At 44.3% G+C, this 23749-nt stretch overlaps 1 protein-coding gene across 1 annotated transcript in view; it reads right to left on the reverse strand.

Moving 5' to 3' along the window:
* Positions 1 to 23347, reverse strand: part of LOC106744812 (putative trypsin-6) — a 48447-nt gene extending 25100 nt beyond the window's left edge. Inside the window, exons 1-7 of the mRNA XM_014619850.1 lie at positions 23284 to 23347; positions 22671 to 22789; positions 22512 to 22609; positions 21405 to 21561; positions 21196 to 21306; positions 20927 to 21073; positions 20721 to 20855 (exon numbers count right to left, since the gene is read on the reverse strand). Coding sequence (XP_014475336.1) covers positions 20721 to 20855; positions 20927 to 21073; positions 21196 to 21306; positions 21405 to 21561; positions 22512 to 22609; positions 22671 to 22789; positions 23284 to 23347 — 831 coding nt within the window. The remainder of the gene's footprint in view (positions 1 to 20720; positions 20856 to 20926; positions 21074 to 21195; positions 21307 to 21404; positions 21562 to 22511; positions 22610 to 22670; positions 22790 to 23283) is intronic.
* Positions 23348 to 23749: the final 402 nt, after the last annotated feature.

The raw sequence follows: 23749 nt of genomic DNA on the forward strand, positions 1-23749 counted from the left end.
CGAATATGAGAAGGTATCTGCACACTTAGATATCCTTTAACGATGCAATTTCGCGAACACGCGGTCGCCGAGTGCGCCTTGCGAGTAGAGAAAAAAGGGCACAGATTGTCTTCTCCCCCGAGCGTACTTTCAGGTGCGGACGAAAATTGGCAGCGTTCATTCCGCGGGGGCAGACAATGGGCGCAAATCGTAAAAACGTCGCTGCCAAACCACGGAGGGCGCGAGCAAAGACAATCTCCTCCTCTTTTACGGGGCCATAAATTAATCCAAAGAGGGAAAGGAGCGCCCCAAGTGTTCTCTCCTCGTAACGCGTTGCGCAGACTGTCGCTCGAAAGTCACGCGCGAACAAAGAGCCCGGATACTGTATCTCTGCCCGGGGAAAATTTCATCCACGTGGCAATATCCGATCGATAAAGTATAGATCGATGTATCAGATCATGTTTAATTTGACTTGACCTGACTCATACACGGATTGCTTTCGTTTATTAAATATTAAAATGTTGCGTTATTCGAGGCACTAATCGAGATTACGTTTGCTCTTCGGTGTTCTAATATAATATTTAATTCCATTTTTTTTTTGGTGGGTTTGCACTAAAAATTAAGCACATATGAGTACGTTACGTGAAACATATTCCACAAAGTTCGAATATGATTTAGCACGTTCACAATTCACGCATCGCTCTTGGTCGCTCTCGGAAAAATATCTGTCTCCTTTTGAATCGCAAGTTATCGAAACCGCAGTGTCTCGTGTCTCTCTTGCTCTCCCGCTAAAGAAAATGAAGAGAAAGGAAACGTAGGAGCGACGAGAAAAAAGCGTCTTCACCTCCGACGCGAGTAGGCCGCATTGCCTTCCAGGTTCCAAAACGGAATTGAATTTGCGTGCGTGTCGTGGCCTGCATAAACAGGAACGAAGAAAGAGGCGGGATAAGGGACGCGAGGGTGCAGCCGCGTTTCAAAGGACGGAAAGGAACGTGGCAGATAAAACGGTATCGACCGGGCGGGGGATCGACGGGGCGGAAGAAGCGCGGACGAACTTCTCGTCGTTTTCCTTTCCGCCATGCTGAGCGTGTCCCTCTTTGGGGTATTGGAGAAAGGACCCTCTCGAATCCTCGTGTCTCAGAAGAATTTGTTTCTATGCGGGCAACTCTTATCGGACATATCTCGGCCGCGGGAAATGCCGATAACAGATAATTCAATTTCAAATTTCTTTCTTGGTCTCTCAGAGAAACGTGGAAGATCACGGCTTGATATGTTAAAGTGGAAAGCAGAGCTTATAACGATAACGTAGAAAATATACGGGAAGTTTTGTAACACACCAAGTTTCGGCAAAATCGCTAAAATCTAAAAGAAGACACTCACTGTACCTATAATGTTCGCCGGATCAGAAGAGCTTGCATCGTTAAGAATTCTTAGGCGTTAGGAATCAGAAAGAGTAACAAAGTTTCAGCATTGTGTTCTGGAAGACAAATAAAATTCGAATTGCATGCTTCGACAGAATAAATGAGAGTTCATACTTGAAATTCTGGAGGTGCGCCGCGATTTCTTAAAAAGTCAAATACCGTGGTCGCGAGAGATAAAATTATGACAGTGACACATTCGGCGAGACCATTTTCCGTCTTCTCTTACGAAGAAGATGCATCTCACCGGACCCGAAGTAAGCCCCGAGGCTTTCAGACGGTGCAAGAAAGCCGTCTACTTGCACTGTCGCAAATCTCCTCACGGTCTCCTAACTCTCGACCTCGTTTATCATCAAACGAAGACCCTTCGAGCCCTCCCAGGGCCGAGGGTTTTCCGATGCCTTTCTGCGCGAACATTCGCGAATGCTCGTCACGCTCGCATTAGGAGACTCGCGCCTTGTTTACGCCGTCATTTGCCCGACGATGGATGATTTGAATTCGTCCGGCGCATCGACGAATCGCCGAGAATCCCTGAATCCCTTCGGGAAAGAACGAGCTCTAATGTCTCCCCCTCCGTTTCGAAGACAAAGGGAAGGAGCGCAGGCGTCCCGTTTCCAGGACCTTTGTTACTTCTCGCTACTTGCTTACCATAGCACGACGGGAACGGACGTGGTCGCAATTCAAAACCGCCAACTCCTCGCATTTCGATCCTTGATTATGTGTCGCACCCGAGGACTGTCAAATTTGTCTCGTCAAACACGCGACGCGCGTCATTATCATCGGGTTCCTCCGAAGGTCGTGGGAACCTCCGATTAAATCAATTTTTCAGACCGACGTGGATGACAGACCGCGCGACAAATCGAGCGAACGTATTCTCTACGAGATCGTCGTCTCTCACTCGATTATCTGACATAGTTTCTTGCCGTGCCTCCCTTTTGTCGTTTTCCTGATTCGTTCTTGGCGCCGTAGGGGCGGTGCCCGAAAGTTTCCTTGCATCCGACGGATTCGGTTTCCGACGACCTGTCACTCTCGGCGGTTAACTCGGAAAATCAACTTCCGACCTTCACCCCACAGACGACCCGCTTCTGAATTCAATTTTACGCGACACGACACCGAGGGTGGACGCGGCCGCGCGAGTGATAAGGACAGTTTGCAACTTTATCGCATTATAATCGTTTTTCCATTCCCGCGATCGCGAGCACGTTTTCCGAGATCTCGTTCTCAATCTCAGATGTTACGCGTCCAAAATAGCGGAATCTTGATAGTTCCCGCGTTGTAGGGAACTCAACGTCTAGAACGTATCGAACCGTTCCTATGAAGAATTATTCCGCCATTAGTCAATCAATATCACGATGTTTGACATTCAAAACAAAAGAGCTAAGAGATCGCGAAATATATCGTCCGAAGCGAACCTTTAACTTCCCGATTAAAACAAGAAATATACATCGATCGATCACAACGTCGTACCGATTAAATGTAACGTGCGAAAAAGCATTATCGTACGAATGGAGTTAGGTGTCAGCCAGAAGCTTCATTACGGGCGACGGTGTATCTCATGAGTCCTGTTTCGCAAATGGCGAAACTCATCTGGTAACTGCCCCCGTATCCGAGTGCTAACGTCGACGGGGCTCCCCTGAGAATTGATTCCGTTTTACGAGCGGTTTCCTTTCTCTCTTCGAGATACCCTTTGCCTCGCGACGAGCACGTGGAAGCGGCGGTTGGCCGTAGTGGAGATAGATAGACACATTTACAGTCGTAAACTCATCCGTAACGATTTCAAGAACGTAGCGAAATGTACTGTTTAACGCTCATAACTCTGAGGAGATTGATGGACTAGGAGGATTAATAAAATCTACCCCTACAGTAAAAACTACGCCGTGTTTTAGTTTCGACACGTGACTGTGTCATTTTACATCACAATTGCAACTGTAATTTTGATATTAAATTTGAAAAATAAGAATCAACTTTCACATATAATATTTTTAGCATTATTGTGCGGGTAAGTTGTATTCAATATCGGAATACGTATTTCATGTAATTTCGCCTTTTTCTTAAGTATTTAAAATATTATGCGCAATAAGTAATACGAGATAATACCTTTGCATTTTATTGTACGATCATTAATCAACAATCCTGTAAATTTATTTCTTCGTTGTATTGTATTGTTATATATTTTATGTTATTTGTATTAAATGAGTTTATTTCTCGTTAATAATAATAATAATATTTAATCGGCGACATTCGTCAAAATTTGTGTGTGCGTGCAAATAAAAATAGAGTCAAATGCTTCGTTAATATTATAACTAATTATTATAACTAATTGGACATGCATAACGTATAAAATCTAGTTTGACCGAAGTTCACCATTCATAAGGTTTCTGAGCATGCAGTCGTTAACGACAAAGTTCGTTATCGCACGCGGGATTATTTCTTCATTCGATGGCACTCCGGCGGCTCGGTTAACGAACGGCAACTTTTCCCATTTAACGAAGATGGAGATTACAATGTAATCTCGTCCCCCCAATTGATTCTTGGCGACGCGGATAATTAAGCTTTCGACCGTGGCCGATATGTCTTTAAGTATGGCGTAGCGGCGTCATGAATATGCAGGCCATACCCGTTTTTAAATATTTTCTTCGCTACCCCTCTTATTGAAATCTCTGTCGCTATACGAAAAAGAGGCCTCGTTATTGGAAGCAAGCTCTCTCGAGGGAACGTACTTTGTTTTTCTTTCCTTTCGGTAATTTCTGCCTCGGATCTTCGCAAAAGATTGATATAATTAAAAATTTATAAACGCGTAAATTTCTAAGCGCGTTCTCGAGGGGTCAGAAGATTTCGAAGGGGAAACAAAGAAAATTTAAACTTGGTTTTACCCTGAACAAATTTCGTTATAAACTTTATTTGCACTTTTACCTCATACGCGCGCGCGTACCTTACTTTCGTCTAATATTTAAAACACCCGAAAAGACGAAAGCAAACATCCTGCGGTATCACGATTTCTGCATTCTGAATTCGTCTTTTGAGTTCGACTATGTAAATCTTCCGAGAGTAGGAAGGCCTACCGAGACGTGCAGTAAGTTTCTAAGTGTAAGATACACTTCGCGGGATCAGTACGAGAGCGGGAACATATTCTCTCACGAATTTTTGCAATTAGAAACCGGAATCTCCCGCTTCACGGATGCTGAGTCTGCGAGTTCGCCTCGCAGTTCCAAAAGCGTGACGCTCGAGCGACAACTTTGCTACGTCGTCGTTCGCGGGAAGATCGCCTAATGAATCCGCCGTGAGACAATGAAGCGGATCCGGGACGAGCCCGACGCCATTGTACGCCGGGACTATTTCATTACAGGCTGACTGGCGAGCTTTTTGAGAGACGCCATCGTCTCTCGGATTAATTCATGGCTGGGTCGCGCGTCAGCTACGGAAAGCGAACGGCTTTTCGAGAAAAGCTAAAGAATTTCGTATGCAGACAGGAGCCTTTCCCTTGATTTGGATTCGCCCCGATACACCAAATTCGACGAACATGCGTTGCTCCCTTAAGATAACTCGCACTGACAAACTGAATCGAAATTTATTATTTATAAGTTGTAACTGTATGCGCGGAGTGTATAACAAGTAAACGAGGTACTTTGTATTTCAATGTTAGCGCGCGAACAGTAGCTGTCAAGCGATAAATTATTTGAAAGAAATAATACTGTGTTGGAAAAATATTAAAGAACTTTCTTGTGGGTTTCAGTGGAAGAACATTTAATATATAATAAAATAATTTTTTCTCATTGAGAACGAAATATCACTTCCTCTAAATAACGCCGTTTTCTTTTCTATTAAACAACTTGGCTTACTTTAACGTAGACTACAACGTTTTCATTCAAACCAAATGATATTTGATGTTAAATTATGTTACTTATATCAAACAAATCCAAGCCAAAGAAACTCACACACTAAATCCGAAGAAATCTTTTGTTCTGTGTATAAAATTACTATAAAATTACTAACAAAATTCAGTTCCACTCAGAGCGAGTGTTTTTACGTTTGCGCGACTGACTATCCCGAATAGGGTGCAACGCATTTCAGTCGAAATCGTGCCGGCCTTTAGCATCGAGCGTAAAGATGAAAGCGCAACGTCCTCGCGCATAACAAGATCCCGACAGACGGACCCGTCGCGTCGCGGTGTATGATTTGTCTCGGACTTTCCACAATTTCTCGAAATTAATGGCCACACCTGTAGAGAAGCCCCCGGCCTTGGCGTCGCGACGCTGCGGGGATCACCTCGAGAAGAGGGTCGAGAGACACAACAGCCCTGTCTCACCGCTCGCGAGATAAATCACCGCGCCAAACGGCGGCGCGGCCCCGTGCTTTCCCTTTTGTTCCCCGGCGCTCCTGAAACGAGTAAATATTCAGCACGTCTGTGTATAACATTTATGACAAAGTTCGGCCGACTCTCTATTTATTATTCATGGGCCGCGGAGGGGCGCTTTGCTCGTCGTCTCGACGGTGCGCTCGTAAGTACGACGGCCGAATTAAAAAAGTTTCGCCTTAATTAATACGGCTGTGCCGGTGCTGTTGGCTGGCGGTGCATTCGAAGAGAGAAAGAGAGAGAGAGAGAGAGAGAGAGAGAGGCCGCGACTGGTCCGCTTCCGAACTACTGCGGACGAGAGGAGGATTCTCCCGCAAATCGAGATTATCTTCCCGCTCCACCGCTCGCGGCTAATTTCCACCAAGTCTCGTTTTAATTACATAAAGATGCCGCGAAGTACACCTAATTACCAAAGACGACGGTTCTTTCGCGTTCGCGTCGGAATCGCGGATCGATATCAGCATCGATTAAAGTAGACTAATTGAAGGCGTTTACCCAACACGGGGATGCAAATCCGCCAAACAAGCGAAACTTCTGCGGATTTACGCGGCTGTTTGTCTTGGGAAAACGCACGGCTAACGCAGAAGTTGGTAACCTGCGATGAACGGCGGATAATTTGCAGTTAACTGTGAGAACGATCGCGGCAAACGGCGGTAAGCACTTCGCTTAAGCCGCGCGGCGCGCTAGTAATAATGAATCCGCACGTTTAAGTTTCGCTCTCGTATTCTACAGGGTGTCTGATACAATGTGTACCAATGCTCGTGCGTGTGTGTGTGTGTGTGTAGAAACTCGCCAAACTGAACAAGGCAGTCTTCCACCGTTTTCCAAACAACCAGTTGAGATATCAATGAAAGAAAATCAGCGAATCGGCTGTGTGACGCGGTGTGGGATAATTGATAAGCATCAAGAATATATCACAGATATATAATATATCACATTCTTTCTCTCTCCCTTCCCGATTCTAAACTCGACGCATTGCGTAAAAAGTAATTCGCTTAATTCGTAGTTAACTGACGTCACGGAGAGTCGTCTTCGCGCGAGACGACTCCAACTTTGCTCCGCCCGTCGCGCGCGAAATAATCTCCGAGTCGTAACGCGGAAACAGCGGAAGAAGCGACTTAGGTGGTTACGGCGAATCGCGTCTCAATTATTATCTTGCCGGCCATAAATCGTGAGAATCGTACGGTCTGTCCTAGACAACTTCATCAAGCCCGGAGTGCGACAGTGGCAAAGTTCCGACGGAGATGGCTTCGTCCGAGGGACTCGTCCGCGCTCGTTATGCGCGAACTTCGGACTCTTTTTCCTCCGGCCACCTCCGTAGCCACCCCGCGTCCCGCTTTTTTGTTCCTTCGCACCGGGACAGTTTATCGTCTCCTCCCTCGGGAGGCAACAGACGTTGCGTCCGTTCGGCTGGCTGTATGAGTTACCCCTCTCCTTCCCTTCGTGGAAAAACTTAATAAAAATAACGGTAATACGGGTCGCAAGGGGTGTCGGCAAGGGTAGCAATTACCCACCTCTCCCGCTGCCCGGTAAATACAACGTCGATGCTGCGCTGCGACAAGACGCCGCTTCGGTGCCAGGAGATATATCATACACGGTATTACCGGGGATCTCTCCTGGACCTCCTCCGAAGCTCCGAGGCTCTCGCTCGTTACGTTGCGTCACGAAAATATGTGCCGAGCTACTTTTTTCATGGGTCGGGTGGACCCGAGCATTCGCAAAGATGGACACACCGCGCACAATCTTTCCAGCCGATTCGAGTCGTTGAATTTCCAGCGGTTTTCGCACTGTGAACGAAAAACGAAGTATTTTTTTATCTCGTTTCGAAAGAATTATCAAACATCTCCGTGGGCGAATACGTACGTCACCTCGAAGCAAGGCCGGTATGATCGGCGGTCGCGACTTTTTATTTTCGCCGCGGATGCAATTTACGGCAGCGATAAATCGTGCAATTATCGCCGCCGCGATAGGACTGAGGTCCGCGAGGCAAATGTGCGAGAGGAAAAACGGGGATAGGGTTGGCAAGGTGCGATTAGGAAACGGTGCGAAAATATAACCAGACCATGACCAGATAAAAGTGGCCGAGCCGTATTGGCTTTAATTATCAGAAAGATGGTTAGCCCTGATTCATAAATACAACATTAATAAAAAAAATAGAAACAATATTTTTTTGTATTTGTAATATTGTGTATACATGTCTACCTCAATTTCACTTCGAATTAATTTAATAAATTCTATACTTCAGGTAGTGAAATAAATGTGCAAGAACATAATTTTGCTTGATAAATACTAAATTTATGATTGGCCCCCTTGCGCCAGTGAAAATACAGCTTCTAGCAAATCACTAATGGGAAATATATCCTTAAACTGAGATCTAACATTTTTGCAAATGTTACAACGTAACGTTCATTAAAAAATCCATTTAGTTGATTCAAACAAAATTCTTGGTTGGATATGGCCAAACAAATGTTTTGGTTGAAAGAATTAAAATTTGATTCTCTAAACCAAACCTTTTTTATTTTCGTTTCAGAGAATCAAACCTTTGTTTCAGAGAACCACAACCGAAATGTTTTTTTTTGCTTACATCAAAACAAGAATTTTGCTTGAGTCAATTAAATGGGTTCCTCAGTATACATCAGTTGCGACAGACGAGTGCTGTATTTATCGCTCGACATGTTACATTGTTAAGCCAATTACCTAACGTTGATATCTCCTCATATCATCGCTTTTCACTCTGCATAAATATGTAAAAATGTCGTTGAAGTCTCCGATCGAGAACCAGTCGCGCAATTCATGGCTAATTTAGATAACCATCAGCGACGGCTCACACGCGACCTGCGATGCCTTATCTGATCATTATAGAAGAAGCGTCGTACATTTCCACCCTTCTACGAAGCGTAGCGTGTCTCTTGCCGGTCGTTTCTGCCGTACCGCCGAAAGAAGCGAGTGACCGTATTTTAGAATTACAGCTGCAAGGATCACCGGCAAATATTTGCCCCATTTCGCGAGGGCGTGACCCGCGACGACGAGGCTGCAGAATGTAATTCCGAAATTTATGGGGGATGACCCCGCCGAACGAAAGGGTACGGACGTACGTCACAGGATCAAAAGATCCCGGCCAGGAGGCTACGGGTTTTTGACGGAGGCAAAAAAGGGGGAGCCGAGAAACGACGCGCTTAAGGCGGAGTCGTTTCCGCGTAACGACTTCTGCCGAATGACGGGGGGGTAAGTTGGTAGGGTGTTTTTCGCCGTTGTCTAAAAGCATATGTCGCGCTCGAATGCACGCGCAAACTGCTTATTAACGCAGCGCGGGGAAAATCAATTTTTGCGAGGCCGATGATTTACTTCCTTGAATCGTTAAGTTAATAGTCGTTGAGAACCTGAGTGAGATGCGCCGTCTGTTCTATTAAAGACATTATAACATTATTTGGCTTTATTAATTCAAGATTTATCCCGCGTACTTTCGCTTCTAATAATTACTAGTAATTACTAGAAATCTTAATGCGATATCATAAAAACTATGAGAGAAACAAGTTTAAAACGTAAGTTACATGTTACACTAACTGTCATGAAGCAAAAATTAATATTTTGAAGATTGAGTAAAATATTGAAAAAAAGATATCGAAAAGATATCGAAATGAAATGGTACTAATATGGATACGAATATCGAAAGAAAATATTGATACAAAAATACCTGATATTGAAAGAAAAATATCGATAACAACATTATATCATCACATCCCTAGTAATTAGTAACCCTTTTTAACGTAAAATAAAATTCTACGTACCGTAAAATTGTAACTTGCTTATAATTAATTTATATCGTACATTAAGATTGCCGAAATGATAGTCCGTTGTATAAAAGTTGTTTTAACGTGCGTAACGAGGAGCGTCCGTGCTAGCTGGTAAGAAGAACGGTGCGCTTCCGAAATTGTCGGAGTTAATTATGCATCCTGTTCTGCAAACTTTCGTCGCGAAAGAGAAACGAGCCGACATGCTGCCGCACCTGGCTCGGTGTTGTTATCGGGACAATAATCGATTTATCTACTCGCCGGACGGAGGGTTCCTGTCTGCTACGAAGAGAGCGCCGCGTCCGTACGGGGTTGTTTTCGCACTAATTGCTTTCATTTACAAATTGCATTATGCGCGCCGAGAGAGCCTAAAAGCGGGCACTACGGCAGACAGTGATGTCGAAAGTGCGACGGCATCTAGGCACGGTTGGCACAAACTCAGTCAATATCACTGTCAGCGTGATGATGAAAATCGCAATGTCAACGTTCACAATTACATTTGTAATTGCGTCAGTTTAACATAAGTATCGGTTACGATTGAAAAAAAAAATAGAAAATACTTGTGCGAAATACGAAGTAAAAATCATTCGATCTTCTTTATATTCGTCCGTCTGAGCGGTTGAATACTTGAAACGAGATGACAATATCTCCTACGTAATCATGTGACTCGCGGAAAAAAAGTGTTTTCTGCCACATCACTGCATGATCATTATTTCAAATGCTTTCTCTGTTTGACTAAAGTCGACCGTATGAATAAGCATATTCTCGAAAAAATTCGGAAAGTAGGACAAAATCTCGAAAAGTTACAATCCCGAAAACTGAATACCGGGACAATCTCCCAAAATACAACTTTCACGAAATATCGAAAGCATGCGATTATCACGAAAATTCGTAATTCCGAAGACTGAATAATGAAACAATCTCCTAAAATGTTGGAAGAAAATTAATTTATCTCGCAAAGTTATAACTTCTTTCAATATTTCGGGAAATTATCCCGGTATTTAGTTTACGGGATGTTGTCTCACTTCTCGAATTTCAGGATTTTGATTTTTCGGTATTACGCATTGTCCACCGTCGACCGTCGCGCTGCTTCGAAAGCGACTTCTCAAATTTCCACTCCGACGAGCGCATTCCAAGAGCGACAAATTTCGTTTCACCGTGAGCGTGTTGTGAGCGTGCGACAGAGTGCTCCCCCAGTTCCAATTTTGGAATGGACACGAAAATTCTCCGGTCTCCTTTATTTATTTCTTAGGCGTCACGACCACAAGCGCACGCGCGCCTTTCGGAGGCACCCGTGCTTCTCTCGCGGACAAAGAATCGTATTTTTAACCGCTTCTCGTTACTGCACCTTGAGCACCGGGGCGGCGCAGCGTGCTTTCTCTCTCTTTTTCTCTCTTCGTCCCTCTCCCTCTATCGTCGAAATTTCCTCGTTACCCGAGCTTTATGTCGCGGACGTTAAAGAGAAATATGAACGGCTTAAGAGCTCCCGTTAGGTACACGCCCGAAGGAAAATGAGCGGAGGGCGTACAATACGGCGCGCGCGATTCTGCAACGATGAGCTTCCGTCTCGTAATTCGGTGATACCGAATTACGCAGTCTGTTTGACACTCGGAAAATGTCCCATCCATGATTTTCTGAGGCTTAATCGTAAAGTTACTAAGCAACAAAGGATATATTTCATATTCGTCTCTTATTAATACTTAAAATTGCATCGCAATCATAATATTTAGCGATCTTCGAGATCATTAGTGATAAAACTGAGATCGGATGATGTTATCAAATTTCTGTTAAGAATAATTTCATACTTTCGACGTTCTGAATAAAGCGGGCGTGGTCTTTCAAGTATTTCAAGTATCTTCTGTGGGTGTTGCTTTGCATTTCGAGCTCTCATTAAAAATACCTTCAGCAGCATATCGGAATAATTGATGAGGATCCTAAAATCGAATACAATTGCGCTACAGCTGGCCGTAATGATTCCGCCTGTGGCCAGAAGTGGGCGGAGAGAAAAAGATAATGAAAGGTTCGAATAAATAATGCATGCCGGGAATACAGTAAATTGGTTGCAAATCCCATGCGCCCGCTTTCAATTGTATCCAACGCATATCACAAATATTTTTCCGTTCTCTAAAGCTGGAAATTTAAAGGTCCGACCGCGACGGTAATTATCATGCTCGATGACCCGCGATAGCGCCAATTGCGGATAATTGAATTTCATGATTATGCTAGTAGCCAAAGCCCGCGCGTTTTCCTGTTTGAACAGTAATTTGTTTCCACTGATTATTCCGTTTTCACTAACATTATTCCAGTATTGACGCACCCGCGACGACGTCCATAAGCTTCATATTTATTAATTCGCGTATTTCCTGCGCAAAATTGAAATTTAAAAAAATGTTTCCATCGTATACAACATAAAAGCTAAATTACGCACGATGACGCGGAAATAACATTCTCTGTAATAATAAAAATCACATGACATATAATAACCGAAATTGTTTAAATTATATAATATAGAACAAAGCGTACAGGAAATATAACGAAATATAACGAAAAAATTAACGAGATGTGAAGTTAAACGAAGCGTAAAATATTGTGAAACCAGTTTCACCAGATTTATAAAAATGAAATACAAACGTAGCTTCTTCGCGTTTTATTCGTGTTACAATGAAATGTCGTTTCGACAAAATATAATCGTTTTACGTTTTATATCCGTCACGAGTAAAATATTGCTCAATTTGCGCGCGGGAGTTGCCTTCGGGAAATGCGGATTATGAAAATATGAAAATGAGCGGCACACGGTTATTTTCGACGCGGTCGTTCCGCAAATTTCGGAATTCGCATTTGGCGTCCCGCGGGAAACAAGTGGCCGACGAAAGAAGCGAACGGGAAGGCACAAAGAACGTATGAGGAACGGTGGGCAATCGAAATGCCGAGTGTGCTTCGTCACGACATCCGTGAGACGTACCGGCGCCAGCATCGGGCATAACGACTATTCGTGCGCCACTGACACGGGGTTATATATTTACCGCCGCTCGCTGCACAGCGTAAAGTTACATCGCCGTCCGTGTGCCGGGGCGAAGTTTGAAAAATAGTGGTCTTCTTTGTGCGAATACGCTCGCCGCGCGACTTTAGAAACAACAAATCCGAGAAAAAAAGGAGAAAGCGAAAGAGCAAACGTACAAATATTTATCCTTCGGGATTTAGCTGAAATTCGAATATATTAAAAAATAAAGAGCAAAATATGCAAAGGTGGTGCGCGTTCGACTTGAAAACATCCGAGCCGAAGTTCGAGGGCGTTATCGATGTTTCCTATTTGTCGAGCGTTTTGTCATATATTTTCAGCTTGAAGTAATTTTCTAAAAACATTTTTAAAGCGTCAAGGACCATTTAACAATTACGTCACATCACCAGGGGTAGGAATCTATTAGCTTACACGACAGAGTGTGATAGCAGAGAGGGGGGTTAAAAACCATAGAATGTCATTTTAAATAGCTATCGTTAAATAAGATATCATTAAATAGCATAACTTGTAAATATGGATACACGTGGTTGCCCACTTTCCTCAAGAGACATTTAGGAAAGTGCTTGAATTGTATCAGGAAATATTCTAACACGACGGACACAATCGTAACACGTGGGCGAATATTCTCTGCGAAAGTTCGTCCGTTGATAACTTTTCCGGCTCGATGACGTTTCGCTCGAGGTAACCCAATTTGCTTCCCCCTCATCGAGAGAGTTGTCACAGATCAATGAGGGAACCTTGCCCTCCTCCTCGGCACATGACCCCATGATCGTGACAAAATGCAGATTCGTGAACACGAATTCTTTTACACGTCTGACAAGTTCAAAGGGCAAGGGTGATCGTCCCTCCCAGCTCGTTTGTCGCGGTAGACGAGCCGAAGAGGGCATTCCGCAGTGAAATCACGTTGCCGAAAGTTCTGTTTCTTATTCTCGCCGCGGAAGAACTAGAAGATCGCCGTACGAGGGGGATTTCTCGGGAATAACAAACTCGCGCGATCTTGTGTTACGGCTGCCGCCGTGCCTCACTGTCAGAAACGTAGGAATACGCGCGTAAGCGATAAAATAATAAGAAATACGATATCCAAGGAAGAAAGAGAAGAACCGACACGCGATCCGAACGGAGACGCTGATCGAGGAGAAGTATCATACGTAAAGACACGCGGAAAGAAGAAGTCGGGACGTTACGGCTCCCGCGAAAACTTGGAACACGAAGAGAGGCGCACCCTCGTTAGTCGCGCTGACCTCCGTCGCTCTGTTTTCGGAGATGCAGAGAAGCGGAAAGAGCGGTAGCCAAGGGCGAGCTAACAAATGGCGAAGATTTAAGCGGCGCAACCGCCGGCGTGCGAGCATTTTTCATCGGCGGGAGAAGGGCGTCGCTCGCTGCGTTAAGTAATTGCATCCCGACGTTTGCTAAAGGCGAAGGATGGCATGATCGTGAGAGAGAGAGAGAGAGAGAGAGAAAGAGAAAGAAGAAGAGAAAGAGAAGTCGATAACCCAAGGAGAAGCACGGGAGGCGGAAAAGCAAGCCGGCGGAAGCAAAGCGCGAAACCTGTTATCGGCCTTCGCGGAGATACATCGGTGAAATGGCAACCCGATTTCCCAATCAAATCCTATTTTTACGCGATCGCTCGACGTCCGTCCGACGCGAAGCGCACCGTGAAGGAAATACCGCGCAGGTCAGGCGTGTAACTTCATCCGCGACGGGGCGATGACGTCGAACGGATCGCGGATAATCCGGGAACAATCGGAGGGCGGGCCGCTTTTCGTAATCGTTCGCGCTGCTGCAACGTCACAATCTCGGCCGGAGTCTTCTTCGCGGGGGAAAACTCATCGAGCGTGAAAAAAATATACAAACAGCCTTAATCAATCCCTGGGACTCGGCTGTGCGGAGCTCTCGAGTGTATAACGGGGAGTCGTTCGGTGCAGCCGCACCGAGAGACAGCGTCGCTCGCCGGTGTGCTATATTTGTCACGGCAGCGCAATCAGACAGAAAGCGGCGAGGCGAAATCGTTTTGCCTTACAGCGTGTCCGCCGCCGTCAAATTCCTCGGAGAGCGAGAAACATCGGGGAAAATAGAGATAGCCCGGACTCATCCGTTTCCCATAGTTTCGACCGTGGCGCCGAGCGGGAAAGTTCTTAATGGCTCCGCGCTGTACGATCGTTTCGCGCGAGCTGCGGGAAAGAGAAAGAGAGAAGGAAACGAGAGGCTTTAGACCACGATACGGTAATACGAATTCCGTAAGGGGCATTAACTTCCGCAATAAACGCTGCCAAGAAATTAACTGTAACGCGTGCGAAGAACTCTCTCTCTCTCTCTCTCTCGTGGAACTATTAAACGTCCAGGATATCGCGCCGCTTAAACGTCGCAGCCGTGCAATCCGTTCTCGCGGAGCGATCGTATAATCCCTTTATTAAAATGCGGATTACCGTCAGCGCTCCCGAAATGTTGGCATTTCATTACTTCTCGTAGGACCGGCGCGACGATTAAGCGCGCCGAGTGTCCGAGGAATCGTGATCCGATTCGGAAATGTCAAACGCTTTCCGGACGCGAAACGTGCCAGACGCGTTCAGTCAGTCGGAAGCGAGTTTTTTCCAAAGTATTTATATCGGAAGGAATTAAAATTGCGTCACACGCGGGATAACCCGTAGCGTTCTGCGTATTTTTCGAAAAAGCGAGCCACAGGTCGACGAGTGAAACGAAACGATTCCCCGGGCCTGGCTTATGTAACTTTGCTGTTCACGTGAGATAAGTATAACACTGCATAAGCCACCCCTCGTTAGTCTGGTGACATCGCGAGCTCTTGCCTCGTAATGAAACATTAATTTTTGATGCGAGCTGGAAGTAAAGCTCACGAGAGTCTGCTAATTGGAGCGAGTCGCGGATGACGTCGCTTGTCACGAGATAGGCAGTTTCCTCGCGTTTAACGCAGAAAGACATCGAGCGGTAGCCAATTAACCGTCTGCGTTGCGTCGAAGAAGACGAGACGCGACCCTTAGGTAAACGCAAATAAGTGACTTGGGAATTTCCGAAGCCCGCTCCCCGGATGGGCGAACTTGCGCTCAATGAGCGTAAAAATGGCGGAGGATAGGCAAACCGGAGCGGAACCTCAGGAACGGAGAGAGCGAAGGAAAGCATTGGGGAAGGATCGTTTACGGTGAATGCGAAAGGAAGAGAGAGAGAGAGAGAGCGCACAGTTCACCGCGTTTACATTTAATTAATTAGTCGGTCAATGTCGACATCTACCGCTAATGTGGAAGAACGAGAGAGAGAGAGGGAGAGAAAACGCTACCGTGGGCGAGACGCAAGTTTAAGCGCATTTCTTTCATCTTCCTTCGCAAAGCTGACCGTTGCCGGCATCAACTGCGCGACGTTACCGCGAGCAAGCGAAGATTTATCTTGCTTGAATAATGAAGGCGCGCCGAAAGTGAAAGTCGAGTTAATGAAAAAGCTACAGACGTTATTAATGTAGCAGTTACATGTGCGTGCACGCTATTAAATGTCTTCATTCCTTTTCCACTTTTTGCTTTCTTCCTCGTTTGAAAAGTCGGATTCGGAATATTTATTAATTAATATCAAAAGCGCCGACAGCGTTGTCGGTCGGTGAATCAACTTTCATTTCACACATTCGAGGATAACCAAGAGCGATTTTGCACACGTGTATAAATAATCGAATGGCAAATCGGTTTGCTAAATCTGCACGTTGGATCTCGGCCGTGACGATTTTTCCACATTCGCGCTATCCACCGCCGATCGATATTCTCTGGCGCTAAGTTAATTACAACAATGAACTTCGCATAACTTACTCGGCAAGCAAACCCAGCCGCTGCCTATTTCAGGAGGAGCTATTGGAATTTCCGGTCACATCCGCGTGAAACGACTTCCTCGTGTATCTTCGAGCGGTTTCCAGCCGGCTATTAATGCGTAACGGAGTCATTAAGCGAGATTCGTTCCTCGAAGTCGTTGTCGTCGTCGCCTCGTGGCACGGAGTCGACGCTCCTTCAGCCGTCTCACGACTTTAAAGGCGTCGTAAAATCATCGTTGATCACGTAAGCGACCTTCGGCGCCCTGCGCCGTCTCTGTCTGACGTTCGGCGATCCTGATTGATCTATTTGTGACACGTGTACACGTTTCTGTGCACGCAGCTGTCCGCAGACTTACGGGCGTTTATATCTGACAACGACGGCGACGACGACGGGCACCGAGAAGCCGTCTCGGGAGTGCTCGCGCGAGTATCTTCCGCGAGACATTTAACAGCGATAGAATTTTATTCACGCTGAAAGCACCGGTAAACATCGCAATCGAATAATCCGTGAGTCATCTAACGAGTCGAGAGATCGATCGCGCTAGGTGGGGAAGCTCTTCCGCGATGGAATATACATATGCTCTCGCCGGGCAAAACTTTGCCATTGCACCTCCAACGAAAATGCCCACGCGTGCACGGATGTAACGCGGATGTACAATTAACATAATGAGCCCGCCCACGGAATGCCCACGGATTCGCTGAAGGTGTCGTTAATAAACGCCTCGGTCGAGAGGGCACGCGTCTTCGCCTCCGCGTTTCTTTCTCTCTCCCTATCTATCTTTCTCCTCGTCTCTCCGTCTCCCTTTCTTTTTCTCAAGCGTAAGATCCGATGTTGAAATACCGAACACGCGCGAGCTCGTCTCCTTTCCTCCATCGGTTTCTACCTCGCGACGGGAGTTTCGCGCGCAAAGCTCCGTACCGAATAGAGTCCATCGCGCTCTTCGCCTACCGAATTCACCCTCCCGCCGTTGCCTTCGATTCCGCGAGTAATTAGAGGGAACTTCATCGTCGGGGGCTCTCCATCCAACTCCCGCGGCCCCCACCTATCGAGTTTAGCTCGCTGTCGCTTTTGGACGCCCGGCGAGGTTACCCGCCCCGCGGAAAGTGCAAACTTTTAATTTATTTAAAACCCCCGCCGAAAAGCCCACCCCTGCGCGAGAGGGAGAGAGCCGGGCCCTGTATATCCTCTAATGAATTCTCATTCGATCCCGGAATTAAAGAGGTCACGAATGGACCCTGTCGGTGCGCAAACCCCTCCCCCTCCCTCTCGCCTCTCTTCATCTCGCCGTCGAGGAAGCGGTGTGTACACGTGGAGCTGAGAGTCGGAGGGGCATCGGAGGGGCCGTGAAAAACGCCCTTCTGAACTTAAAAAAAAGCGAAGCCGGAGGGGCGAGAGTATCAGAAGTTACGTTTATCAGGTGAAACGCGGCAGTTTTCACCCGCGGCCTCTATCCTCCCCTTTTTTGCCCCCCTCACCATTTTTGCCTCCGCGACTCGTTCATCTCTCGATTTTATACTCTACTTTCCTCTCGTCGTATCTTCTCTCCTATTTCTCTCTCACTCCCGTAGTTCCACGATCACTTCGCTGGGCATCGATCGAGCCTACACGAGCCTTGAAATCCCTACGAAGTGCGCGTCTCGGGTTTCCGCGCGGATTAACTTTCGGAAGCGGAAGCCTGCTTCGGGAGATTGCGGTCACGCGAGCCGGAAGAGCTCGGGCATTCATGCGAGAGTACGAACGGTGGATGCTCCGCGCTCTGTCCTTGCCGATCAAAATGCATTGGGATCTATTTTATAGAGGCGTTCCAGATAACAAGATACTGTATTCCGCACGTTGAAAGCGTCTACGATTATGCGAAATACACTCCGATTGTAAATCGACTTCTTTCGCGCGTGGAATGTTAGGTAGTAATCGGAAAAGCTTAAACGACGACCTCATCGAGGATATATCGTATTCTATCGATTTCGCAGAATTATCCAAATTTGATTCTTATAACTAGAAATTCTGTTTTCCTTCAATCAAGACGCCTGTGGTCGTCCATTTTCAGATTGATCCAACCAAACTTAGTTTCTTAGGTTGAGACACACACGATGACTTTAAATCTATCAAACTTCGATATTCGTTTAGTAGAAGAACTTTAAGAAGGAATCTGGATTTTTAATCATAAATTTTAACATTAATTTACATTCTCGGAACAAGTTATTTAACCACACGTCGAACAATCAGATCGATATTTTATTGGAAGGTGGGTAATGGCGATCCAATCTCCATAATTTCTCGCAACTCGCTCGGCAGCGCGTACGCAGCAAATATTAGCGCGTGAAATTTATATCCAATCTAAAAGAGCAGCCAAGAGAGAGTCTCTGCGTTTCTTTGAGGGTACCCGGCTCTCGCAGAATTTAATACCGGTGCACCGAAGCCCAGCGGACGCTGTAAAGGAGCCGCGCGATTCGCGAATACGCCGCAGACGTTTCCCCATCTTGGCAGCGAGCAATCCGCTAATACATTTCTCGAGGTATCATCTGCCACGTATTAAGTGGGTATGTGCTTTTTACGCGTCTGCCGGAGCTGCTTCTCGTTTGAGATCAAAGTGGATACGTCATATACGTCTATCTCCTCTTCCTTTTTCTTACTCCCTCTCATTCTCTTCCACCTCTCGAATGTCCCTTTGCGCGTGAAGCAACGAAAAATCGCCCCTCGTATTAACCCTTTCACACCTAATAGGAGTTGCGAGAAATTATGAAAATTGGATTGCTCTCGCCTACCTTGAAGAAAATGTTGATGTAGTTATATGATATGGTTAAACAGCTTGTTTCGTAAGGAGCGTCGAAATTAAAAATTAAAGTTCTTTTTAAAGTTTCCCTGCAAAGTGAATTTTTCAAAGTATTGAAGTTTGCAAGTGATCTTCGTAATATAACGGGAAAAGAGATGATTCTTCACAAAAAAAAAAAGAAGAAGTTATCTTTGTAATATAACGGGAAAAGAGATGATTCTGTATTAAAAAAAAAGAAGAAGAAAATCGAGAGTGTAAAATAAAATTTATAATATAAAGTTTTATTTTCGAGAAAATTTTTGTCGAGAAAATCTTAAACATTAAAAAGTTAACAATACCTTATTGTGTTTTCGAGCTCGGACAATTTGGCGGTAATTATTAAATTAATTGTGTCATTTGTTACCAGAGAAGGAGAGAGGATATTTTTATAATAACTAGAAAGAATAATAATACAATACAATTAAAAAAAGAAGAAATAAACGCACATGTGTATGATAAAAGTAAAGCCAAGTGAAAATTTTACTGGTTTTATCTGTCACATTGGAAACAATCAGATAATTATAAAAGTTATAATGATAAGTTATATTGATAAGAATTATTGTACGTCACATCTTATCGTTCTTATATTATAGCTATTTAAAACCACGTTAATAAATTTTTATTAGATGTGTTGAATATAAAAATGTTAATATGAATTTAGACGTCGTACAATAAATAACATTTTCGGTTTTAATCTTATTTAAATAGGAGCAAGCAACTGTAATTACGATCGACGAACAAACACACGATAAAGTTTGTTTCTTACATAAAAATTTAGAGCGATTTCACTGAAACTGTTAATCTATCCACTGATAACACCAACGGAAATGACTCCAAACAAATAGATGCTTCATTGAGTTGTAAATACATCGACGATACCACGAACTATAAAATTTTCCAGGCTTAAGTCGATTGTTAAGACGTATTTTTACTTTACAAGTATCACACTTGTTTTTTACTTCAAACATGATAAAGGAAAGAAGCTATACGAACTGGAAAATATAACAGACTTAAATACAAAAATCGAACTTTTTAAAATGTTGCAAAACAATAAAATGTAATAAATATCCATATAATTGCTTTTACTTTCCATTGTTTATAAAATTGTAACAGTTACTTTTAATTTGTGCTCGTGGTTTTCGCATAACATATAGACAAACGTATCTGACGTATTCGTCCCGATGTAAAATATCTCGTGTAAATAATTAATGGAGTATTCGTTAGCAACAAATTGTAACACACGATACCCGTAGGGATTATTTCGTGCACAACTAGTTAAACCATACAAATTGTCTCGTTAATTTCCAAGTTTCCATTTCCACCTCGCGAAGCATTTCACTCACGTCTCACGCGATGTAAGTCATAAAATACCGTCATTCGTTTAACTGTCTCGACAAACACGCGTATCTATGTGCTAACAAAGATTTTCGGCTTCAAGGCCCAATCATGATCGATAACACGAGAAGGAAAGAAACAATTATGATCCTCGGCACATTATACGCGCCGGAATTAGGGCATCCGCGGTCGGACTTATTGTATGATACGTAGTGCAGTATCCAATCGCTGAAGTAGTGAACGTTTGAATATACGCCAGGTGTCTGTGGACGTGCGCATCCCTCGCCGCCGGAAACAACACCGGTTAGAACATTGTTGCAAACCATACCGCCGCCGGAATCACCCTGGAAAATATCAACAAAGTAATTTTCGCATTACCTGGGTATACGTGAAATAAAAAAAAAGCACGTGTTACTTGGCAAGCATCCTTGCCTCCCTGGAGAAAACCGGCGCAAAACATCCCCAGGTACATCTCCGTTACATTGACGAGCAGCTCTTGACATTCTTTCGGCTCGCGAATAGGCAGTTCCACGTACATCAGATCAGGGGACTGTATACCATCCTGAAATCTTAAGCGTGTTAACTCGAGAAACGGGAAATTTTCATTTAAATTTTAACCTGAGGAAACAGGGCTATCTCGTTACAAGCGAAATATCCTGCGATTAAAGGATTTCGTTTACTCACCTCCGATAGATATCCCCATCCAGACACCGCGCATAATGTTTTTGGTGTAGGATCACATGACAGTAATGGAACGCTAGAAACTTCCGGAGTGAATACGAAAGGTACCGTTAACTGGAAAACCAAATGCGGGCCGCGTTCGTTTTAATAATCATGAAAATGTTGAGTAACAGTCGGTTTGCAAAAGCAATACGATGAATCATTAAACGTACTTCCAAAATAGCAACGTCGTTTAGCAAAATACTACGATTAAATTTCGGATGAACTTCGATGGTTTTCACACCCCTTCTTTGAGCCGTCAGAGTGGTCCTGTCTGTTCTCAACTCTCCTGCAACCACGGTGACAGTCCAAGCCTTGATGACCTCTTCACTGCATGATTAATTGCTCAATTTATTTCACTGACTTCATTGATTTCTCTGGTTATTAATCGGATTATGTCGATCGATATGTCACAAGTAAAGATAATCTACTCGATAAGAAGGATATAGATATGAAATATGTTGGATCACACGATCTGCGACAGAATATTATCTTTTAGCAATTAGAGATAGTCAGAATTAACAGACGCTTCGAAATAATACGGCGACTTACGGTTCGAAATGACTACTAATTATCTGGCTTATGGATTATGTCGATCGATATGTCACAAGTAAAGATAATCTGCTCGATAAGAAGGAAATAGATATGAAATATGTTTGATCACGCGATCTGCGACAGAATATTATTTTTTAGCAATTAGAAATAGTCAGAATTAACAGACGCTTCGAAATAATACGGCGACTTACGGTTCGAATTGACTACTAATTATCTGGCTAATTAACTCTTTGTGATATTTGATTATTATTTTCCAAGTGAATTCCAGCAGGTCCAAATGAGAAATTGGAAGAAACTCATTAAAATTAAATATATATTGATATTGGTGAATATATATTAATTACATTAATTGGAAATAAATATATATTTGACATTTGATATTCAACTTGACATTTAAAAATTCTATACATATGCAGACCGAAGAATATTTACGGTAACATACATTCAAGCATCATATCTCCCTATAATACATATCAACATTGACAATATTAATATCTAACGGCACTGAAAAATCCATGCCTTGTTCCTATAATCCCGTAAATTTTTCTAAAAACGTATTCTTCTTGCAATAAGAATACCGTAAAATTTGATTTTTATTAGAACACACGCGCACAGACACAATGTCCGCTTATATTGGACATAGGACTCTGAATTAAATCGATGTCCAGCTATATTAAACATTAGACTGTAAAGGGTGAAAATATCCACTTGAAATTGCAACGTACCCATTATCCACGCAGTGGCCCGCAGTAAGAATAAATTTATCACTAATGATACTTCCGCCACAAAAATGATATCCGGAAAGGCTGCGCCTCAAAGACACCTGAGAAAAGCGCACGGGCCTTCAGATTCACATTCGGTTAAAATCGACAGCTACATATTACCTGATGAGGAAATTGTCTCGAAATGGCTTTCTTCCCGTTGACTATGCGACCGGTGAGACGAAAAGTCTCCAAGTGAGTCTCCAAATCCGCGATGCGACGGTCGTAACGTTTCGATAAACCTGATGCACAAATGATCGTTAGCACTGCGCACACCACGTATCGCGTCTGTCGCGAAACGAAATCTAAATTGCACGACGACAAAAGGATTTACCGGTGGAGCGGAACTCGTAATATCCCGAGTTGTTACCGTAACGCACGAATCGGCTACCGCGTTATTCGGAATAGTGAGCGTAAGAACTATGCTTCGGGATATGCGAGTCCGACGGTAATTATCGGCGAGTTAAATGAAAAATTAATTAACCGTGGCGATTTTATCCAAGCGCGATTAACGCGTCCGCTCGCGTTGCGAGCGCGTCCGACGCGTATTTATGATTCGGTAATGCATATCAACCGTAGCTGGACAACGCAAGATCGCTCGTTGTCCCCGCATCGGAATCCGTGTCCCCATTTCGGAAACGAACACCGACGAACACACACCGCTCTTTTCGAAATGCGTCGCGAAATTCAAGTCAGTCATATTTACGAGTCCGACGACGTTCACTTTAGTACTCACCATGCGCGGAACACGCCAACACGGAACACACCGAAAACACTAACAAGCACAGCATAGGTCCCATTCTTTTTCCAAGTTCGAAGTGTTCTCTCTCGGCCGTGCGAACGAACAACTGTTTGCCAGAACGCGTAATCACTTCGCGCAATGAAATTTATCAGGCATTTTGTTATCAGGCAATTTGTTATCGACTGACAAAGGCTTTATCACGTGTAATATTGGCTATCGTTCACCGTCTCGTTAAAATTGATTAGAATCTATTTCGACTTTTTCGATTCCCTATATCGTCCAATATGCTACGCTCGTACGTACGCTTTCTTCGTCACGGCCACTGGTCTTATGTGTAAGACATAAGAAAGAACAGAGATCACGATTGTGGACGTGAAAGAGAGTATACGCTAAGATATGACGGTGAGTGAGTCGATAACTGGCTCGATATTTAATATCGAGAGAATGATGATGTTTGGCA

Source organism: Dinoponera quadriceps, unplaced genomic scaffold (assembly GCF_001313825.1).
Source record: "Dinoponera quadriceps isolate SergipeBrazil2010 unplaced genomic scaffold, ASM131382v1 scaffold1308, whole genome shotgun sequence".
Lineage (NCBI taxonomy): Eukaryota > Metazoa > Arthropoda > Insecta > Hymenoptera > Formicidae > Dinoponera > Dinoponera quadriceps.